This window comes from Myotis nattereri (genome assembly GCF_964212035.1).
Source record: "Myotis nattereri genome assembly, chromosome: 6".
Classification (NCBI taxonomy): domain Eukaryota; kingdom Metazoa; phylum Chordata; class Mammalia; order Chiroptera; family Vespertilionidae; genus Myotis; species Myotis nattereri.
In genome coordinates, this window is record NC_138081.1 from 99,462,527 (window position 1) to 99,482,838 (window position 20,312).

The 20,312-nt window shown below is 52.2% G+C and overlaps 1 protein-coding gene across 3 annotated transcripts in view; it reads left to right on the forward strand.

Moving 5' to 3' along the window:
* The window catches only part of AFDN (afadin, adherens junction formation factor), a 100,339-nt gene that overhangs the window by 40,300 nt on the left and 39,727 nt on the right, over nucleotides 1–20,312 (forward strand). For all 3 annotated transcript variants that reach the window (XM_081094107.1, XM_081094108.1, XM_081094109.1), the window contains exons 6-13: nucleotides 249–406; nucleotides 805–916; nucleotides 2,218–2,385; nucleotides 4,977–5,021; nucleotides 10,160–10,254; nucleotides 11,050–11,312; nucleotides 13,547–13,616; nucleotides 18,141–18,259. In XM_081094107.1, coding sequence (XP_080950233.1) covers nucleotides 249–406; nucleotides 805–916; nucleotides 2,218–2,385; nucleotides 4,977–5,021; nucleotides 10,160–10,254; nucleotides 11,050–11,312; nucleotides 13,547–13,616; nucleotides 18,141–18,259 — 1,030 coding nt within the window. The remainder of the gene's footprint in view (nucleotides 1–248; nucleotides 407–804; nucleotides 917–2,217; nucleotides 2,386–4,976; nucleotides 5,022–10,159; nucleotides 10,255–11,049; nucleotides 11,313–13,546; nucleotides 13,617–18,140; nucleotides 18,260–20,312) is intronic.

Here is a 20,312-nt window from a genome sequence, read left to right on the forward strand (position 1 = left end):
TTCCCCGCCCTGAAACCAGCGGGGCTGGAGAGGCCAGGAGGGCGCTGTCCCCCTGCCAGGCGCGCGCTGTGGCAGAGTCACTGGGTCGTGTGTGCCCCAGTAGGAGATGAAGATGGAATTGCCTCCATTCCCTGTGGGCCTCCATTGCAGCGAGAACTTGGGCGCCCTTTTTTTTCTTAAGTGATTGCAAACGCTCGCTGCCTGTTACTGGAGTGAAGTTGTGCTCAGAGACGTCTGATGTTTTCCAGGTGGAACGTTGAGGATTTATGCAGATAGTTTACGACCAAATATCCCCTACAAGACCATCCTGCTGTCCACCACGGACCCTGCGGACTTCGCGGTGGCCGAAGCGTTGGAGAAGTACGGCCTGGAGAAGGAGAACCCGAAGGACTACTGCATTGCCCGGGTGAGTGGCTGCGGCAGCGCCGCCCGTGGCGCCAGCGAGAACTTGCCAGTGAGCTGCCCCTGGGCTGATTCCTTCCCCTGTGCAGTTTAGAATGAGAACCCATGTGTTACAGCCATAGGAGAGCATTCCCTCTCCCGTTACACGTTACCGTGCTCCTGTGCGAAGCGAGGGAAGGAAGGAGGCAGGCTGGGAATAAAGATCACCGATAGTTCTATCAGGGGGAGCAGCGATTCACATTTCGCTGTATGTCCTTCCAGGTGTTACTTGGCCTGCACAGGTAGAGTGTTTGACCAGTTTGCTTTCACAGTGACTTCTGTTTACCCCCAAACCATGACTCTTTCTTTAAATGCCTGTGATTAACTTCTGCGGGACAGTCACAGTGGATGGCTTTGTTTTAGGTTATGCTCCCTCCTGGAGCCCAGCATTCTGATGATAAAGGTGCTAAGGAAATGGTCCTTGACGATGACGAGTGCCCCTTACAGATCTTCCGGGAGTGGCCCAGCGACCGCGGTGAGTGCAGAGGGGTGGGGTGTGCACCTGCTGAGCCGCTGGCTCAGTCTCTCGGCTGTAGGGGAGCCCGACTGTAGGGGAGCCTGGCTGTGCTCCCTGCGGGCTATTTGTGGGGCGGGTTTCTCTGTCCTCCCTGGTCCCCTTGTTCGAGGCCACATTCAGTGGCTTGTGTGCAGACCTGGAACAGACTGTCCCCCTCCACTAGGCGTGTCATGTCTTAAAGAAGCTGGGCCCCCACACTGCCTGCGTGGAAGGCCACGGTCCTGTCAGCAGTGGAGTCCCGCGGTGCCGGCCAGATGGCTGGGTGGATTGGCAGATGTGTTCCAATAGGGAAAGCGACCTGCCATCCTACAGGTTGTCCAGCAGTCGGTTATTTGAAAATGAGCCCAGGCGTTTTCACTCTGCAGGCTGTTGGCTCTCATGGTTCCAGAGCGGTGAAGGGGTTCCCTGTGTGTTGATGGGACAAGTTTTCTTGCTCTCGGTTCACATGATACGCTACCTGCTGTGTAGCTGGTCTTTGCATTAATAAATACATAAAGGTTTACTGCCCGTCAACCCTGGCAGTGCTTGAATGTGGACTGGTAGTGTTTGTTTGTTTGTTTGTTTTTTTAATATATTTTATTGATATTTTTACAGAGAGGAAGGGAGAGGAATAGAGAGTTAGAAACATTGATGAGAGAAACATCAATCAGCTGCCTCCTGCACACTCCCTACTGGGGATGTGCCCACAACCAAGGTACGTGCCCTTGACCAGAATCGAACCTGGGACCCTTTGGTCCACAGGCCGAGGCTCCATCCACTGAGCCAAACCGGTTAGGGCTGGACTGGTAGTTTTAAAAGTACACTCTCTCAATACTTTTTCTAGACAGTATACAGGTAAGCTTTATTAAAGTTAAATTCCTTTGAATTCTGAGTTAAGTCAGTTGAACTAAATAAAAATCAGATCAACTAAACAGATATTTGTGTGTATAGAGTGTGTGTGCGTGTTACACGTGTGTGTGAGAATATATTTATTGCTCATAGGGTTGTTTACCAAGACAAACACTCATTCATTCTTACACTGATGTGTGCTTTTCAAGGGTGCCACGTGCTTGGGTAGTGGATAATGTGAATTAACCTTTGCGGCTTGGTTGCTGGAGTCTCAGAGCACATGCAGAGACTGTGCTGTCTGTGGAGTAGAGCGTACTTGGGAAGCGTGCGCGCAGCTTGCCTTGGGAGATGTCACTGGGCTGCATCTTCGGTCAGCTGGCCGTCTGCGCTCCTGTGCGTCCAGTTCATACCCGGCATTGCTTCTGTTCCAGGGATTTTAGTCTTTCAGTTGAAGAGGAGGCCCCCAGACTATGTCCCCAGGAAAACCAAGAAGCACCTGGACGGGCGGCCTGCGAAGGGCAAGGAGAGAGCCGACGGGGCGGGCTACGGCTCCGCGCTGCCGCCTGAGAAGCTGCCGTACCTCGTGGAGCTGAGCCCAGGTGAGGCGCAAAGAACGGTTCATTTTGTAAAGGAGTTTTTCTCTTGCCTGACAACCTGTTTCAAACCATTTATTTTTCTAAAAAATAACCCTCATAAGATGACATTTACTTTAAAAAAAACACTCAAAACCTTAAGGTTCTAAGATATGTACTTTTCATGCATAAAAATAAAGTTCATATAGGCAGAAGTTGGTGTTGAAAAAAAAGTTAAAATAGTGGTAATAGAGAATAAAGAAAAGGTGTAATTGATCTCCATTAACATTTTCTTGTTCAAAATGACCTTGTAAAGTCCTTCCTCCAGCCGACAGCCGGAGATGGCTCCTCCCAGGCAAGTTCGGGAGTGGCAGCGTGGGCCCAGCGGTGCTGGATGTATGAACAGTGTCTGAAAAGAATGTCCTTACACTTAACCGTGCAGCGGAGAAACTGTCTGTGAGAGGGAGGGCGTCTGGTTTCAAAATGAGAGTAGACCAAGTTTATTTTCCTGTTAGGCTTAAAATACTTGTTTATAGAGCTCTCTTAAGCCAAAGCTGTTGTAAGTGAACCATCAGGTAGAGAAATACATTGATGTTCTTAAACATTTTACATACATACCCCTATGTAGTATATATGTTTGCAGATGTGATACACATGGCATGTTTATGACTTAGATAAATGACATCATTCCGAGTTGATGTGGTTTGAGGACTAATGTGGCCTGTGTTATACTGCGCTGTGCGCGACAGGCCGTGGCTCTCCCTGGCCAGACTGCGTTTAACTACAGGCCGTTAGCAATCACAGAAAAAGGGAGCTGGAAACCGAGCCAGATGCATAGGCAACCCATGGTTCTCTGGGCAGGTGTTCTGTCATTCTCTCTTTTCATTCCTAAGTGTGCGCTTGTTTGCAAGGTTATGACTGCTGGTTAGACATGTGCGGTGTCCGGCCGGCTGCATCGATGCAGGAGAAACGGTGCTACTTTGCCGGGTACGGGCAGTCGGCGCTCGGTGGCAGTTTGCTGCGGGTCCTAGTTTGTGCTGATGATGTGGGAGGGTTTTTACTCCATCAGCTGTTTGGGAGGAATAGGTTAGTGTTACTTCGTCCCTCAGTCTCTGGCTGAACAGTTGTTTAAATGTCGCTTGCTCGCTGTGGTTTGGACACGTCCCGGTATCAGTGTGTCTGTAGGGTGTGTGCGCGTGTTGGTGCCTGGAGTCTGAGGCAGTGGCTAGCAACTGTGAGACGGCCGTTTATTTCTGAACTTAACATTTTTTAGTCAGGATCTTTGAGCATTGGGTCTGTTTAAAGTTTTGCATTACATGCTAGAAATTAATGATTATTTTCTTCAAACCAAAAATTTTGAGGATTTAGAAGTATTATTAGTCCAGAGAGAATTGATAAATAGCAGTCAACATAGAATAGTTTTCAAATGAGTAATGGAAAGTTGATTTGAGTGGTAGCAGAGACAGGCTGAGAATTCATTCATTGACTGATTTGAGTAATAGTTATTGAATCCTTATTATATGTCATCGTCTGGCCTTGGAGATAGTGCTCTGACAAACAGATTAAACCCTGATTTCAGGAACTTACATTCTAGCAGGAATTGCTATTTTGACTGCTTATTTCCTATGTATAGTCTCCCAAGTGAAGAGAATATGTAACATTTTTTGTAGGTGTGGGAAAGTGGTAGAGACTAGGTAAGTTTTACTTCTGTGCTCCTTTTCAACAAATATTGGCAACAGCATGTTACATGCCGATTAATATGTGTCCTTTGTCCGTGGCCTTCTGCTCCATTGGTCAGCGTTTACCGAGCGAATGCTTTAGGCTGAGCAGTGGGTTTCCAAGGTGAGTGAGGTTGCTCCTGCGTTGAGTGATTGCGCCCAGGAGTTGCTGGTGACACAGTGTGGTGAGTCCCGGGCGTGCGTGGTTCGATGTCCCTCCTGTTGGGTGGCCTTATTGTCTGACATATGCCCGATGCTCAGATCGGCGACCACTGTCAGGGTGAGCAAGTGGTGGCAGACCTTAGTGCTGGGCAAGGTCTTACACGGAAACCTTGTTCTTCTCAGTAGCCCTGCTGTCTCTCTAAGTGCTCACTCTTAGAGTCAGCATGCTCAATGAAGTGGAAGGTGTTCCTTTGTCAAGCAAGTAATGTATCCATGGTGACGTCGTGAATGGATGAGAACCGTATTTCCACCGGACACGTCATCAGACTGGGTCTGTCCGCAGCTGGGCTGAATGCCTGAGGTGTGTGAGGTGTGGGTGCAGCTTACACTGTCTTTTGGAGAAATGGGGGCTCAAAAGTTCCTGTAGGCTTTGCTTTGGGTTTGACTCTGTTCTTTCAACAGAAGACTGCGGGGGGCGTGGACTCCAGGCCTCCCTCCCTGCTCTCCTGCCTGGTGACTCACCTGTCGTCTCGGTGTCTCCTTACAGTCCGTTGTCTCTAACACACAGCCTGCCTGGGCCTGTCGTCCGTCCTCATCCTGAAGGTGGTGGGGTGGACGCTTTCCTCCCGGCCGAGCGGTCTCACTGCAGCTCACCTCTCCTGTCTCTCCCTCTCCATGTCCCGCATGGCCTCTGTCGCTGCGCTGCCTTCACCTGGGTCCTCTGCATGCGCACCCCAGGGAGAAGGAACCACTTTGCCTACTGCAGCTATCACGCTCACGAAGGTAACGCTGTGCTCCTGCTGCTCAGCTAGGGCGCTGACAGAGCCTGGTGTGTGTGCGCATTGGTGTTGAGTTGGTATGAATGACTTATTTTAAGACACTTAATGTACTGTCATTAATAAGCATTCCATATCCAGAATTCATTAAAAATAATGGGAACTTATTTTGCAAAAATGTCCAATTCCTTTACTAGGCAGACTTAAGTGAGAACTTAAAGAAGGGAGAGAGCGATTTTCCTATTCTTCTCCCCTCCATTCCCCCCCAAGAATAAGAGGGAAGAGGCAGGGATGGGGAAGGAGAGAATGAGAATAGTGAGAGTGCGAAGGAGACAGGGTGAGAGAGACAGAGAGGCAGCAGGCAGGAGGAGTGCTTTGTTCAGCACCGTCCGCGACCTTGGGGTGCAGTAATGGTGGTGGGAGGAGCGTCTCAGGTCCGAGACTCCTTGGGAGGCTGAAGGGGAGGCCAGCCGTGCTCTGGGAGCTTATGTTACTTCCAGGCCTGAGATGTCCTCAGGGCTCCTTGTTCTCAGGCAAACTCATCTCTTCTTGTCGGCAAGTGGTGCTTTCTCCCCGGAACGTGCTACTCCGATTTTGAGTATCTCCGTCTTTGTCATCTTAAATGCTACAGCTAGTTGTTGGTTTTATGGAAATACTTTGTTTTTATCTGCTTTTATAGTTTAAACTAGAGGCCTGGTGCACAAAAATTTGTGCACTCCGGCGGGGGTCCCTCAGCCTGGCCTGTGCCCTCTCGCAGTCTGGGACCCCTTAGGAAATGTCCAGCTGTTGGCTCCCTGGGGGATCGGGCCTATGCTGGCAGTCAGATATCCCTCTGACAGCCCAGGAGCCCTAGGGGGATGTCCACTTGCCAGCGGGGACCAAGCCTAAGCTGCAGTCGGGCATCCTTAGCACTGCTGAGGAGGCGGGAGAGGCTCCCGCCATCACTACTGTGCTGGCAGCCGTCAGCCTGGCTTGTGGCTGAGCAGAGCTCCCCTGTGGGAGCGCACTGACCACCAAGGGGCAGCTCCTGCATTGAGCGTCTGCCCCCTGGTGGTCAGTGTGTGTCATAGTGACCAGTCATTCCCAGTCGTTCTGCTGTTAGGGTCAATTTGCATATTACCCTTTTATTATATGCCTGGTGCATGGGTGGGGGCTGGCTGGCTTGCCCTGAAGGGTATCCTGGATCAGGGTGTGGGTCCCGCTGGGGTGCCTGGCAGCCTGGGTGAGGGGCTGAGGGCCATTTTCAAGTTGGCCACATCCCCTTCAGGGAGGGGGGGTCCCTGCTGGGGTGCCTGGCCAGCCTGGGTGAGTGGCTGATCACTGTTTACAGGCTGGCCACAGCCCCTTCATGGATGGGGTCCCTGCTGGGGTGCCTGGCCAGCCTGGGTGAAGGGCTGAGGGCTGTTTGCAGGCTGGTCAAGCCCCCCAGCAGGGACCCTCACCCCTTGAGGGTGTGGCCAACCTGGGTGAGGGGCTGATGGCTGTTTGCAGGCTGGCCACAGCTCCTTCAGGGTGGCGGTCCCCCCTGGGGTGCCTGGCCAGCCTGGGTGAGGGGCTGATGGCTATTTGCAGGCTGGCCACAGCTCCTTCAGGGTGGCGGTCCCCCCTGGGGTGCCTGGCCAGCCTGGGTGAGGGGCTGATGGCTGTTTGCAGGCTGGCCATGGCCCCTAGCCACCCAAGCTCCCAGTGGAGGCTGGCTGGAAGCAGGTATCTGGGATTTATTTATCTTCTATAATTGAAACTTTGTTGCCTTTAGCGGAGGCAACAGTGGGCCAGGGCAGGCGGGAAGCTTTGCTTCCTCCATCGCCGGGGCAACCAAGCCTCCTGCTTGCTCCAGCTCCATGGCTGCCAGCTGCCACCTTGGTTGGGTTAATTTGCATATAGTTGCCCTGATTGGCTGGTGGGCATGGCTTGGGGTGTAGTGAATGTATGGTCAATTTGCATGTTTCTTTTTTTTATTAGAGTAGATTTTTTTACTTGTTAAATCTAACAAATACTTTCCGTGCTTTGTGAAGTTTATTTACTTTTTACCATCTTACTTTAGTTTCATTTTCTCCAAACTGATCATACAGATTTTCATTAGCTATTAGCCAAACTTGGAATTTGGGTTTTGTTGTGTGTTTTTTAAAAAATATAAACAGGTGGTACTCCTTTTACCTATTTTGATATTTCTGTATACATAAAGCAGAGGCTCAGGCGTGCTTTTGTTATCTTACGAGGGTTCTGGAATGATTCCACGTGTTTGTTAATTTCATACTTTGAGGTGATGGAGCGACAGGACTTTGCTTCCCCTGCTCACATCACGTGCATGGAGGGTGACAGCAGCTTCGGACGCATGCGCTGCTTCTCACTCCAGCGTCACTCGAGGGGTCATGTTCTCCCAGTGAAGCTGGGGGCTGCCCGTGCAGATGCTTTCAGTGGCCTCACAGCCCTTGGGAGTGGCTCCGCCGCTGTGTTGGTTCACTGAGGTATGAGCTCTGCTCACTTTCTCCCGGGTCCCCTGCCACACCCAGCACAGGGCCCGCCACGCAGGAGGCTCTTCGCCCGCGTCCACACTCCGCACCACACACCGCTTCCCAGAGGCTCTGGACACCGCTGAGGGCAAAGCCATGGATGGAACACGTGCCTGCACACGTACTCCTGTCTGCCCGTGAGGGGCTCCCCATTAGTAGGCAGCACGCTAAAGAGGACTTCCTGTGCCAGACAAGGCGCAGCACGTGTGGCAGTGATTCAGGGACCGCAGGTTGGCAGACAGTCTGACACCCACATAAATTTGGATTTTGGGTAAAACATCAGTTTTTTAGTGTAAGTTTATCTCAGATATTGCACATGTGACTGGATGTCATGTATTTCATTTGACAACCCTAAATAATATTCTAACGTTTCTGCTGCCCCCCAAAAAGGAGGAAGAGGAACCCTTTTCCAGCTATTGAATGACAGATGCATGAAACGGCTTGTGGAAGGAAGCCTGGCTCTGGGAGAGGGGGTGGAGGGAGGGCACTCACTGGGCACTGCCTGTGCCCTTCGCATTGGGAACCACGTGCACATATCACGTATTCTTAAGACAGAATTAAAAGTGAGCAGATCTCAGACTGCTCTGTGTGGCAGGGCTCTTAGAGGGTTTTCCACTGGAAAGGGGCTCTGCTCTGCCTTTGCCGAGGGGACAGCGTGGAGGGCCGGGGTTGGGGGGGGAGGGCGCTGAGGACTCGGTGCGAGGAGTGTGTGCGGCTGCTGTGCGAAGGTCGTCACCCTTGAGCAAGGGGCTGGCCGTGCTGTTGCAGGAGGAAAGGTTGCACCTACCAGAGCTTCCGTGCCTCCGTCCCCCTCTCTTCCTCCCTCCCCGAATGCAAACACACACCATCGTAGCTCGGAGTCCGTGGCCACCATGGAGGTGGCTCCCAGTCTGTCTGTGGAGGTGTTTCCTGTTGTTACTTTGAAGTGGTCAGAAAGGAGGGGCTGGGAAAGGGGTTTGTTCCCTTTCTCTGTAGCTCTAACTGCTGATGCGAACGTGGCCGTGGAGAGGGGTGATGGCCGGGAGCTCACACGATGCCCTTCAAGAGCAAGCACATCACCAGTCTTTCTTTCTCCCCTAAATAGACACGTTTTTCATGGTCTTCTGTTTTGTTTTTTTTCACTTTGTATTGAAATAATTGTTTTTGATGAGTTATTTGCTTCTTTTGTTTTCTTTATTTTGTAATTGCTGTGACCGTATTGCATTATTCTGTCTCTTTATTTTTAGTTAATAATTACTGACGGCTGACATTAAATCTTTATTAAACGCATGCTGTGGACCGGACACTGCTGAGCATCAGGATAGAGAGGTTTCTCCAAAAAGCTAGCCACCATGGAGCTAAGAGCTGGGAGGCGAGGCAGTAGGAAGAAGGGAGGGACAGGGACCCGGCACCTGGTGTCTGCAGCAAGCAGGGTCATAGCCGTGTGGGGGTGCCGGTCCAGGGAAAGCCCAGGTGGTGCTGATGCCTCCTTTTGGATCAGAACTTAGAGCTGCCACCATGTCATGAGGGTGGCCCAGCCGTGAGCAAGCAGACGCCCGGTTCCTAGCGCACTTTGACCTGGGTCTCAGGTGCTGCTCCAGGGTCTCCTGCCTTGCCCGGATGTGAGATCTCTGCTCTGCGTCCGAGATGGGCTGTTACTGTGGGTGTTACTGTGCGCACTCTAACATCACAACGGTTGCACAGAGCTGCTGTAGGCACGGCATCTTGTGTCCAAGAGCTGAGACCACACCACAGCGTGAAACCAGTGTGCATTCCAGGTGTTGAGCTCCAGAAGCCCTCCCCGCTGGCGTCCCCGAGCCGGCGCCTAGAGGTCGTAGCTGGCGGCTTAGTAAGAGGCCCTGAGGCCACAGGCGTTCGTGCAGTAGGTCGCGCGGCTGCTGGGCTGCCTCCACGGCCACCTCTTTTGGGACCCGTTGGTCCTTTGGGGCTTGTTCCCTCCTGTGCTGGAAGCTCTGAAATCAGAGCAGGTCTTGGACTGGTGCCATCCTATAGGAGGGAACGAGTAGGTGCCCTAGGCAACACGCCTGCGTACAAACCAGCCCGCCTGGCACTTCTCTTCCCAAGCACCTCCATCATGGAAGTCCTGCGCGGGGACGTGTACAGTTCCAACACATCATAGAGGGTGGAGTGACACCAGCAAGCCAGGGCCCTCTGTCCTCCCGCAGCTCTGCTCCCTGGAGCGGAGCCCCTGGGGGTAGGGTCTCCTCCCCAAAGGATTTGGTCCAGGAGGTCTGGGCGAGCCCTAAGGCTGCACTTTGGAAGACCTTCCTCAGGGGTCCAGCCGTGCCCACAGCTGAGTGGCCGGTGCGGGTAGAGGGCAGGTTCACTGCCAGAGGGACCTGGTCTCAGGGAAGGCCCTGGGTCTGTGATGACCTTTGCTGGGTGATAGGATCACTCCCCAGAGTCATTAACAAAACCCAGGGCGGGGGCGGGGGGAGGAGAGACAATGCTTGTTATCTGATGAGAAAATGTCGGTATGAATGACAGTGTTTAGCACCTTGAATGATTCGCAACAGAAGCTGATGTGTTCATGTGTTTAGTTGCGTTTTCTGTGTCCTGTTAAGCCGCATGCTGTGAATTTGGAAGGAGTGTGGTGTCGCTTCTAAGGTGACCTTTTACTTGCTTCTCACAGACGGGTCTGACTCCAGAGACAAGCCCAAGCTCTACCGCCTGCAGCTCAGTGTGACTGAGGTCGGGACCGACAAGTTTGACGACAGCTCTATCCAGGTGCGCGTCGGATGGCCGCTCTCAGCTGCCTTTTGTGATTCTCACCTTTCAGTAGGAGGTAGCAGGTGGGAGCGAATGGATAAATGGGTGAACATGAAAACTATATTTAAGCGTAAGTAGCTTGTTCCCTCGGGGTCACTTCTCTGCTCAGCGTGAGAAGAGCAGAGTGTGGGCTTCTGTCCACACTGCCCGTCTAGAAACGTGGGGGGCCATGACGTTCCTGAGACTGCTGCTTGTCCCCAGTGATGGCGATGGTGTTACAGGCCTGCTTCCAGGAGACAGTGCCCATCACCGGGCGACACCTGGGGTCGCAGGCCTTCAGGACTCGGTGCAAGTGTCATCTGGGCGTGGTTCTCGGGCGCTTAGCAACCCGAGCTCAGCGGCTGTGAGTGAGCAGAGGCAGGGCATCCTGCACCAGGTGGACTTGGTTGTAAACGACGGCCAGCTGTCATGTTGGGTTCAGCTCTGACATCCTTTCCTCCTCAGCACAGCAGTAAACAGACACACAGGAGCTTGTAATCTTGTATCTGTATAGACTGACCACTAACTCTCACAGTCCTTAAATGACCACGTGCTGTTTAGTGCCGAGGTACAGCCTGCCCTAAGTCTAGGCCCTGGCTGCTGAAATGGAATGTGCAGTTGTTTGACAGCGTTTACTTATCTTTGCACTGCGATGGAAACCCACTGAAAAGCGCCTGCGTCCAGAGCTGATTGGACTGCGTGCGTCGGCCAAGGGGGACTCGCAGCTTTACGATTTTGTGTTTAAATTCTGTGTACTTTTCCTCCTGTTTTTAGCTGTTTGGCTCAGGAATTCAGCCCCATCACTGCGACCTCACGAACATGGATGGTGTGGTGACCGTCACGCCCAGAAGCATGGACGCGGAGACCTACGTGGAGGGGCAGCGCATCTCGGAGACGACCATGCTGCAGAGCGGGATGAGTGTGCAGTTCGGGGCCCAGCACGTGTTCAAGTTTGTGGACCCCAGCCAGGACCACGCTCTGGTGAAGAGGCCTGTGGACGGGGGCCTGCCCGCTAAGGGCCCCAGACACAAACCCGGGTAATTCACTGAGACGCGTTGCCTCTGAGAAGGGCACAGTGCTTCTCCGTTATGCCGAGGCGTTCCAAACTAGGCACCGGTCACGTGACTTTAATTTTGTCGTAATTTTTAACTCAAAGTGGGTTTGTGGTTCCAGTTCTTGTTTATTTGGTTGGTTTCAGAGGGAAGAAGAAGAAAGAAAGGTCTTCATCCTAACACGGGGTTGTGGCTAGTTTTTAAGTTATTTTAAAATATGTTGTTATTTGTTTGATCCTTTCAAACAAAACTTGCTTCGCTCTTCTGTGAGGATTACGGTGTCTGTGTAAGATCCTCCATAAGGAGGTTTTGTGTTCAGGTTCCTTTTCCTGTCTCTCTGAGGGGACAGGGAGACCTCAAGGAAGGCTCTGTCTTTTATACTTGAGCTCCACCTAGTGCCTGTCTGAGGACTCGCAGAGGGGCTCCTCCTGGGAAGCAGGAAGGCCTCCTGTTTGGGGAGGCTTAGCCGTGGGGGGGGGGGGGGGGGGGGTGTGCGCGTGTGCTTGTGCGTGTGCGTGTGCATTTCACACGATGGTGGGTGTGGGTCTCATGCTGTTCAGAGCAGCCGGGTGTGCGTGAAGGGAAAGCTGTGCAGGAACAGAGCCTGGAGCAGCTGTGCTGGTTTCCTGCGCCACCTCCCTCCTTGCTCCCTCCCGGACCTCCCTTTGCTCAAACCACGCCCACCCCCCCAGAGCCTAGACTTGGGCGGCTGTGAGCGTTGGGGTCTTTTCATGTTGGTCTTGCAGTGTCGGCGTCACCGACTTGGTGGCTGCTGTTGGCTAGCAGTGGGCTCTGCCCCGCCCATTCTTTGTCCATGATGAGTCCTGGCGAAGGACAGGGTGAAAGCGAGGACGGACGGCCTGTCCACTCGGGAGGAAGTGATCGTCACACACACTCGTCGGCGGGGGTGCGGGGAGTCCATGGGCTGGGAGGCCTGAGTCTAGCCTCTCCCCTGGAGCTCCAGCTTCTGTAAAGGACCAGGCCTCCTCGTTCCCCCGAAAACCTGCAGTGCCTTCGCTGTCTCCTCAAGATCCGGCTCTGCTCCCGCTCGACGCGAGCACGGGTCTGAGCTCTCCCTGCGCCCAGGGCTGGGAGGACCCGGCTTTCCTCCTCCAGCTCTGCTTTCATCACCGTCCCCCTTGTGTCTCTCGCCCGGCCTTCCCGGCTCCTGAGGGCAGCACACAGTCCTGCCCACATGCCCTTTCCTTCATTTTCATCGTCCGCGTCTTGCTTTCGGCCCCAGACATCCTGACAGTTCACTTGCTTCATGTCCTCCTTTCCGCGCCTTCCCAGGATGTGTATCCACAGGCAGCACCGTGGACGGTGTCCCCCGGGACCTTGCTGACTGCGGCTTCCTCTCGGAGCCCAGCACCCGAAGAGTGTTTCAGCTCATCTCCATATTTCTGTCTTTTGGGTACTTTTTAAACGTCGTAGAAGGGGGAGAATTTAACTTCTCTGGTGACGCCCAGGACAGAAGTGCTGGCTCCCGCCGTCGGTGTCCCGGTGTCTGGGCCTCTGTTCCCCTCGCCCTCCACCTGTGCCTATGTCTCCGTGTGCCCAGGTTATTGCCTGTTTAGAATGAGAGTTCGTTTATTTTCTGAATTAGTTTTCATGAGGATGGTTTAGCAGTTTTGATAAATTGATTAAACGAGACGAGCTCTCGATCTGATTGCTGACATGTTCACAAACTTCTCCATTTCTTTCTCTGTAGCCTAAGCAGCAGGACCCATAAAAGTCATCACACGGCCTCAGCAGGCGGCTCCTAGCTTCTGAGGCGGCTGCTTCCTTTCGGTGCCGTTGGTGGCCTCAAGGCTCACGGGGTGGGACTCTTGCTTCTTTCTTTAGGACTCCTTCCCGTTTACTGTTCTTAAACGTGGCTTACAGACTATCTTGAGAGTGTTTAGTAAGTATCAGTAGAAGCGTTTTGTTTCGCTCTGTTTTTGTGTGAGGGCCTCACGTCACGGGAAGGCCATCGCATCCGGCCGCCTGGAAAGGGGGAGCCAGGTTGCTTTTGGATGCGACACACAGAGCCACTCTGCAGGCTCCGCTCTCTTCACACCCAAAGACGCGACTTTCATCCTGCAGCTTCGTTGCTGGGAAGCGCCGTCCTGAAGATCTCGGCTCTGGGCGTTCCTCTAACCGCTCCTTTCGTGTCCTTGGGACGAGGCTCTGCCCGATCACTTGAGTCTTCATTCTCTGTTTTCTGTTTATCTTGGCAGAATTGTTCAGGAGACAACTTTTGACTTAGGAGGCGACATTCACAGCGGAACAGCGTTGCCAACAAGCAAGGTAGGTGAAGGCATCTTGCCTGACAGGACGTGGTGGTTTAATGTTAGAGGCACCGGGGCGAGTTCTCGTAGTGGACCCGATACACTGCTGTGCAGACTCCACAGGGTCCCAGCGGTGGGCTGTGTTCTCTCTCAGCGACGCGGGGGCAGGGGGCAGGCTGTGTGTTCCCTGAGCAGAGGGGGCTGTGCTTTCTCTTCGGTGCTGTGTGTGCCCAGCCCTTCTCGGTCAGGTGATCCTGAAGATAATGGCTTCCCACTCCCCTCAGCCCTCTCCTTGGTCCTCGCTCCCACCTGTCAGCTTACCTCCTCGGCACATGGCTTATCTTGTGTGATCAGTTATTTCTCTTCTCACTCTGGTTATTTGTTGCTGGGAAACAGATACCCCGAAACTCTGGACTGGAACAGCAGGCTCCTGCTTACAGTCATGCAAGTGGTTTGGATGCACCTGAGCAGCGAGTTGCTGGTCTTGCTGATGGTTCCTTGTGTGGCCGTGTTCAGTGAGTGGGTTCGTTGGTGGCCAGGCTGTGCTAGGACACGGGGCCTGCTGGGCCTCCCATCTCCCTGTCATCTCAGGTTCTCTCTGTGGGACCTTGCCCTGTCGTCTCCATGGCAACCAGACGTCCTGGGGCCTCCCAGGAGCTGCGGGGTTTGCAGGTCTCCCAAAGGCTCAGGCGGGAGCTGGCAGGGCATGGCCTGTGGGTGAAGCAGAGCGCAGGCCCTGCGCAGGCTGGGGCGTCCTGGGGCCGCACACAGCAGTCTCCAGGCCGGGGGCGTTCTCACCAGCATCGGGGAGAAGCCTGCTGTCCCCGGCGCCTGCCCAGCTGTCTGCTCCTGCTCACAGCATGCTTTCTTGAAGAAACAGCTCTTCCTCTGACCCCTCTTCGTTCCTCGGCTCTCATTGGCTCCTGCTCCCTCATGGGGACTGTCTGTCACGGGTGCTGAGGTCCTCCAGGTTGTCGTCTGCTGCTTCCATCTGTCTTCGCTGGGTCACCGCCCAGGGCGTCCCCCTCCGTTCCTTCCCACGTGGGTTCTCCTTCCTCCTCATGCTGACCTGTTGGTTCCTCCCTGGCTTCACATCTAAAGTTTGGGAACATCAGACCTGGAACCCTTCCCTCTGTCGATCCGTGTTCCCTGGGTGACCCGGCGCGGTTGCCCAAGTTAGAATACCAGCTGTGTGTTAATTACTCCTGAGTCTGACCTTCGCCCTGACCTCTGGCTGGTCGACCTGTCCAGGGGGTGCGGACATGTATCTCGGTTAACTCAGCTCAACACTGGGTTCTCCCTGTCCGGCCTCTGCTTCCCTGGCCCTCCCCATCTCAGTGAACGATGCCTCCTTGGCGCTGGCCCGGGAGTCTGCGGCCAGCGCTCCTCACACTTTTCCTTCTCGCAGCCTCCACATCCAGCATCGGCCCGTTCTCCCTGCTCCACCTGGGAAATGTCCCGTGTCCGCCTCCCCCCCCCTCCCCCCCCCCCCCCGCGCGGTCGCCACAGAGCAGCACACACAGCTCCTCAGTAGCTGCCCCTCTCATGTGCTACCCGGGCCCCTCTCCTCCCCGCAGCCAGGCCCATGCTTCCCGAATGGAAGTGAAGTCTTGTTACTGCCCCTTGTTCAAAGGCCCAGGCCTTTCTTATCCCAGAGATGGCGCAGTCCTCACCCAGTTACACAGCTCCCCGGGACCTGCCCGCTGCCTCCAGCCGAGCATGGGCTGGCCACGGCTCCGTCCCTGCACGCAGGCGCCTGGCTGCTGCTCCCTGACCACCCGCGTGTCCACGTGGTTCCCCTCTGTCCTCAGACCTCTGCGTAGGTCACTTCCTGAAGACCTGTTCCTCACGCACCCAGCACCACCAGCAGCTGCTGCCGGTCGCCGTGCAGCCTTCATTCCCTGGCCCTGCCTGGTCTGCGGGTGGACAGCAGGCTCTGGAAGGAGCTCTTGCTTGTGAGCTCCTCTGTGCTTCTGGGCTCGGCAGCGTGTGGTGTGTGAGTGAGTCTCAGGGACCAAATACAACTATAAACACTATAGCTTTTTATAAAACGTACAGTCAACATAGAAAACCGTAAATTGAAAAAAGTAAAAGCATGAAGACTGTTCATTCACAGTGTTAATTTGGCTGTTGATGGGTCCTTTTTTGTACTCTTGATGCATGTCTGTGTGTGTGTTTATACATTTTAACATACTTAAATCCCTGTCTCCCCCACCCCCACCCCCCCACCCCCACACACACACATACTCCATCCTTTCTGTCCTCCTTCCTTTGACTGTTTTTTTGTGAGTATTTATTTCCTTTGAAAATCATTTGAAAACAAGGTGGATTGTACCATAATATGGTAACATATACTAGGTGTACCGGTTAATAATTGCGGATTTTGTAATCAAAGAAAACACGGTAATTTCAAGAAAAACGTCAAAAGTGCTTTTATTCAAAGTAATGTCCATCGCTAGCTACACATTTCCCCATCTTTCGGGTAATTTGTGGAGACCGTCCCAATAGAACTTTTCTTGTTTTGAGGCAAACCTTTCAGGACTCAATTTTCCACTTCTTCATACCCTTTGAAGTGCTGCTCAGAAAGCGCGTGTGCCGTCGATCGGAACAAGTGGGAATCTGAGGGAGCAAGGTCTGGTGAATACGGCGGTGGGTTCATACTTCCCAGGCAAGATCTTTTAACGTGTCCTTAACTGGGTTTGAAGTGCGTGATGGTGCGTCATCACGAAGCAAAATTACTTTGCCGCGTCTTCTGGCCCATTCTGGTCGTTTCTTAATCAAAATTAATGGTTTCACCTGGTTTTAGAAGCTCATAATACACCACACCTTCCTGATCCCACCAAACGCAGAGCATTGTCTTCTTTCTGAAGCAAGTTGGCCTTGCAGTCGATGTTGATGGTTGACCTGGATCAACCCATGATTTTGTGCGTTTGGGATTCTCAAAATAAATCCACTTTTCATCGCCAGCCACAATTTGATGCAAAAAAAGACTTTCTTTCGTGCCGTTGAAGCAACATTTTACTGATGACTTTTCGGTTTTCCATTTGTCTTTCATTCAGTTGATGTGACACCCATTTTCCTTCCTTTAAAACCTTTCCCATTGCTTGTAAACGATCGGAAATTGTTTGCTGAGCAACGTTTAATCTTCCTGCAAGTTGGTTTTGAGTCTGACACGCATCTTCCTCCAATAATGCTTGTCATTGTTGGTCTTCAGTCTTCTCTGGTTGACCTGGACGTTCTCTGTCTTTCACATCGAAATCGCCACCTTCAAAGCATTTAAACCGGCGCTCACAGGGATCTCGAGATGGAGCATGTTCACCATAAGCTTCCCGAAGTATCCAGTAGCACTTTTCTTCAAAATAAAGTAAGAATTAAAACTTCCCGCAGGTGCTCTTTTTTGGGGGGCACGGAATTTGACATTTTTAAGCTTAAAAATATCTATGATGCTAACACCTTCAGCAAATTTGACATAAGAAGTTTTGAAGCTTGCTGTCACTACAACAAAATACCATACATATCAAATCGCATGTATATCAACATATGTGCAACTTCATCTGTTGAAAAAAATCTGCATTATTAACTGGTACACCTGGTAAACTTAACCATAATTTATCACCTGAATATTCATTTAAAATAAAATTTTTGCAGTCTAAGTATTTCCGTTCACTGACCAGTTTTATTTCTATCAGTGTATCTTATGGAAGTAATTATTGTGTAACAACAGAAAGGATTGGTTTACTTTGATGAATAGACAGCAAAACGTTGTACAGACATACGCTTTTGTAACATAAAAACATCGCTAGATGTTTATGACGTGATAGGAAGTGACTTTTTGTAAGGTAGTGCTCTCATTTACGGAAAACGCGGACTAACGCAAAGATACATACGGCTCAGGTTCCTCTCTGTGGAAAGACAAGGGTGATGTTCATCTCTGCTCAGCTCTGCAGTCGGAGGAGTGCTGAGACCTGGCACAGGCAGCCTGGTGCAGGGCTCTCTGTGAGCCATCGCTGCTGTGCTGGTGTTTCCCGAACGCGGGGACTCACCCGTTGGCCTGTCTCGGGCTGTCAGGAATGGGCACTGGTTGGAAGGGTTAAATGTACGGCACTGGTTGCTGTAGACGTGTTTCTCCCATGTTGGTTAAGGACAAGAGACACCTGTTTCTGTACTCAATTCTTTATTAGGTGCTGAGCTACAAGGAGCAGATTTTAAAACCCTTTCTTAAAACTAACGAGCCATAAAAGGACCTAACTCTCCATGTTGTACGTATTCCGTCAGCGCTGTCCTGATTTAAGAGGCTTTTTGGAATAAGGCCCCTGTGACTCCTGTGCTCTGGGAGAACCTGGTGCTGCGTCTGTGTGCCTGTGTTGTGAAGCGAGCTGCTGGCCTGGGGAGGGCGTGGCTGTGCCTCATTAGTCCTCAGTGACGTGTGTTCTGGGCGTGCCCTGGGGACGTGCGGCTGTGCTCCTCCCTCGCTCCCCGCGCCGCTGGGTCTGAAGCCGGTGCCTGTGTGGTGTTGATAAGCACCTGTGTTCCCCTTGGCTAGAGCTCCACTCGACTGGACAGCGACAGGGTGTCGTCTGCCTGCAGCACAGCCGAGCGGGGCATGGTGAAGCCGATGGTCCGCGTGGAGCAGCAGCCCGAGTACCGCTGGCAGGAGAGCAGGTAAGACTGGCCGCTTTCCATTAGGAAAGGAGGGACGTTGCCCAGAGGGTCGGGGTACAGCTACCGCATCTGTAGAGGCTGAGCTGACCTGCTAGAACGTTGGAGGAAGGCAGCGTGTTTCATGGTGTTGACGTGGGAAACGCTCTGATAGTTGTCCCTTTTGTCCACTGCTCTCCAGGTCGGAGAGGACGCGTGTTGGCTTCAGCGTTTCTGTGTGAGGTGTGCTCCTCTGAGCCGTGGAGAGCGTTTCTCTAGAACTTGACTAGTTGGTCACCTCCCCCGTTCTTAGAAGAAATTCCCACGTCTAAAACGCAGAGCCAGGGTGGTTTTGCAGGAGCTTTAGCCGAGGCGCTGGTGCCGCCTCCCTCCCGCTCGCCCTCCTGCTCCCGGTGAGACCTGTGGCGGAGTCAGTGTTCCCTCTGCCTTGGTCCTGCCGGTGTTTGCACCGAGCACTGCCTTTTGTTACTTCCTTTCCTCGTGATCCTTAAATTCTGTGTCACTTGTACCTCAGTTCTACTTCCTTGGGGTCTCTGCCATCGCGGCCATGGGAAGTTACGGTCAGTGCCTCCAGCGTGGTGGTTAGCAGCGGTGCGTCCAGTGGCGGGGCCTGACCTGCGCTGCTGGTGCTGAGTGTGCTGGGCCCGCGGCTCCGCCAGAGCTCGACGCAGCTGGATGCCCGGCCGCTCGCAGCAGCAGCCCTGTGGGGCGCCCCTCCTCTCTGGGTGCTAGTCTGAGTTTCAGGGCGCCGTTCTGACTGCTCCTTCTCAGTCCAGTAGCTGAGGCGCTAGCTGAGGCTGGTGGTCACTCACCCAGGCGGTGGCGGCCACAGGTCCAGGCCGTCCCTTTCCCATCTTCCAGCAGAGGTCTCAGTGTCCATCACAGGGACTAACTGCAGGTTCACGTGGGACCTCAGGGCTGCACCGTGTTTGTGGTCTGGGCTTTTGGTTCTTCACTGAGTGTGCTGGCTTTGTTTTTTTAGATGTAATAGTAAATCGTCTACTTCCGGTGTCTGTGCTTTTGTTTGGTGGTGTATTCTAGAATAAGATGTAGAATGGTATATTTGTATTGTAAGGAGCACCTCTGTTTATTTATAAGGTGATCAAGAGGCACATATCATAGTCCTGAGCCTGTGGATATTTGAGTGAGTGAGTGAAGACGTGAGAGGGAAAGATCGGTTAGGATAATGCTCTTAGGATATGCACAGTCAGTGCGTCCACGTAATACAGGGAAGGTAGTCAGATAATGGTGCTAAAATAGCCAGGTGACGATTAATCATATGTCATAAATTATTTTATCCTGTGAGTATACATATTAAGTAACCTTTTTCAAGGTCAGATTATTTTGCTTTGCGAAAGATTTATTAAAGGTTTTATTTGAACTGTAATGTGTGTTGATATTAAGACAGTGATAGAAATCGAAGATTTTCCCATTTCCAGTCTTGGTGTTTTTCACATGCAGTGTTGGTATAAGAAATGCTCAATTGATACATTTATAAAATCTAAGCTGCTGTAATAAGCATGTTTAAAATACTGATTTTAGTCAAAACAAATCTTTCCAAATGATGGGAGTGACTAAATTGTTGCTGACACTTTATTTTTTCGCTGAGAATTTAAATTCTCTATTTTTACTAGATTTGTTAAATTGATGAAACAAACAAAGTTTACCCAGGGCCATTTTATGGACATTGAATGAAAATAACTACTTACCTGCAATTTTAGATGTCCATAAATAGGGCAGTGTAAGAAAGACACATTAACATCGAGCACTTAGATTACATTGTGAGTATAAGAGCATTTTAACACATAAATTGTTGAGTTCAATCTTAGCTATTAAGTCAGAGACGGCATACATTTGAAGCATGTGATGTGATGAAGATGCTTTTGGTTTCCCCGTGTGACTGTCCTCACTGGGTTCACTCACACGTATTTTCTCCTCCCTCGCCCTGGTGCGTGGGGGGGAGGGTGGAGGATGGGAGCTGGGCTGTGGGAAGGTGGCGGTGTCTTCGTTACCAGCCTGTAACTGGGGATCCGCGGTCATCATGGTGCTGTTTCTT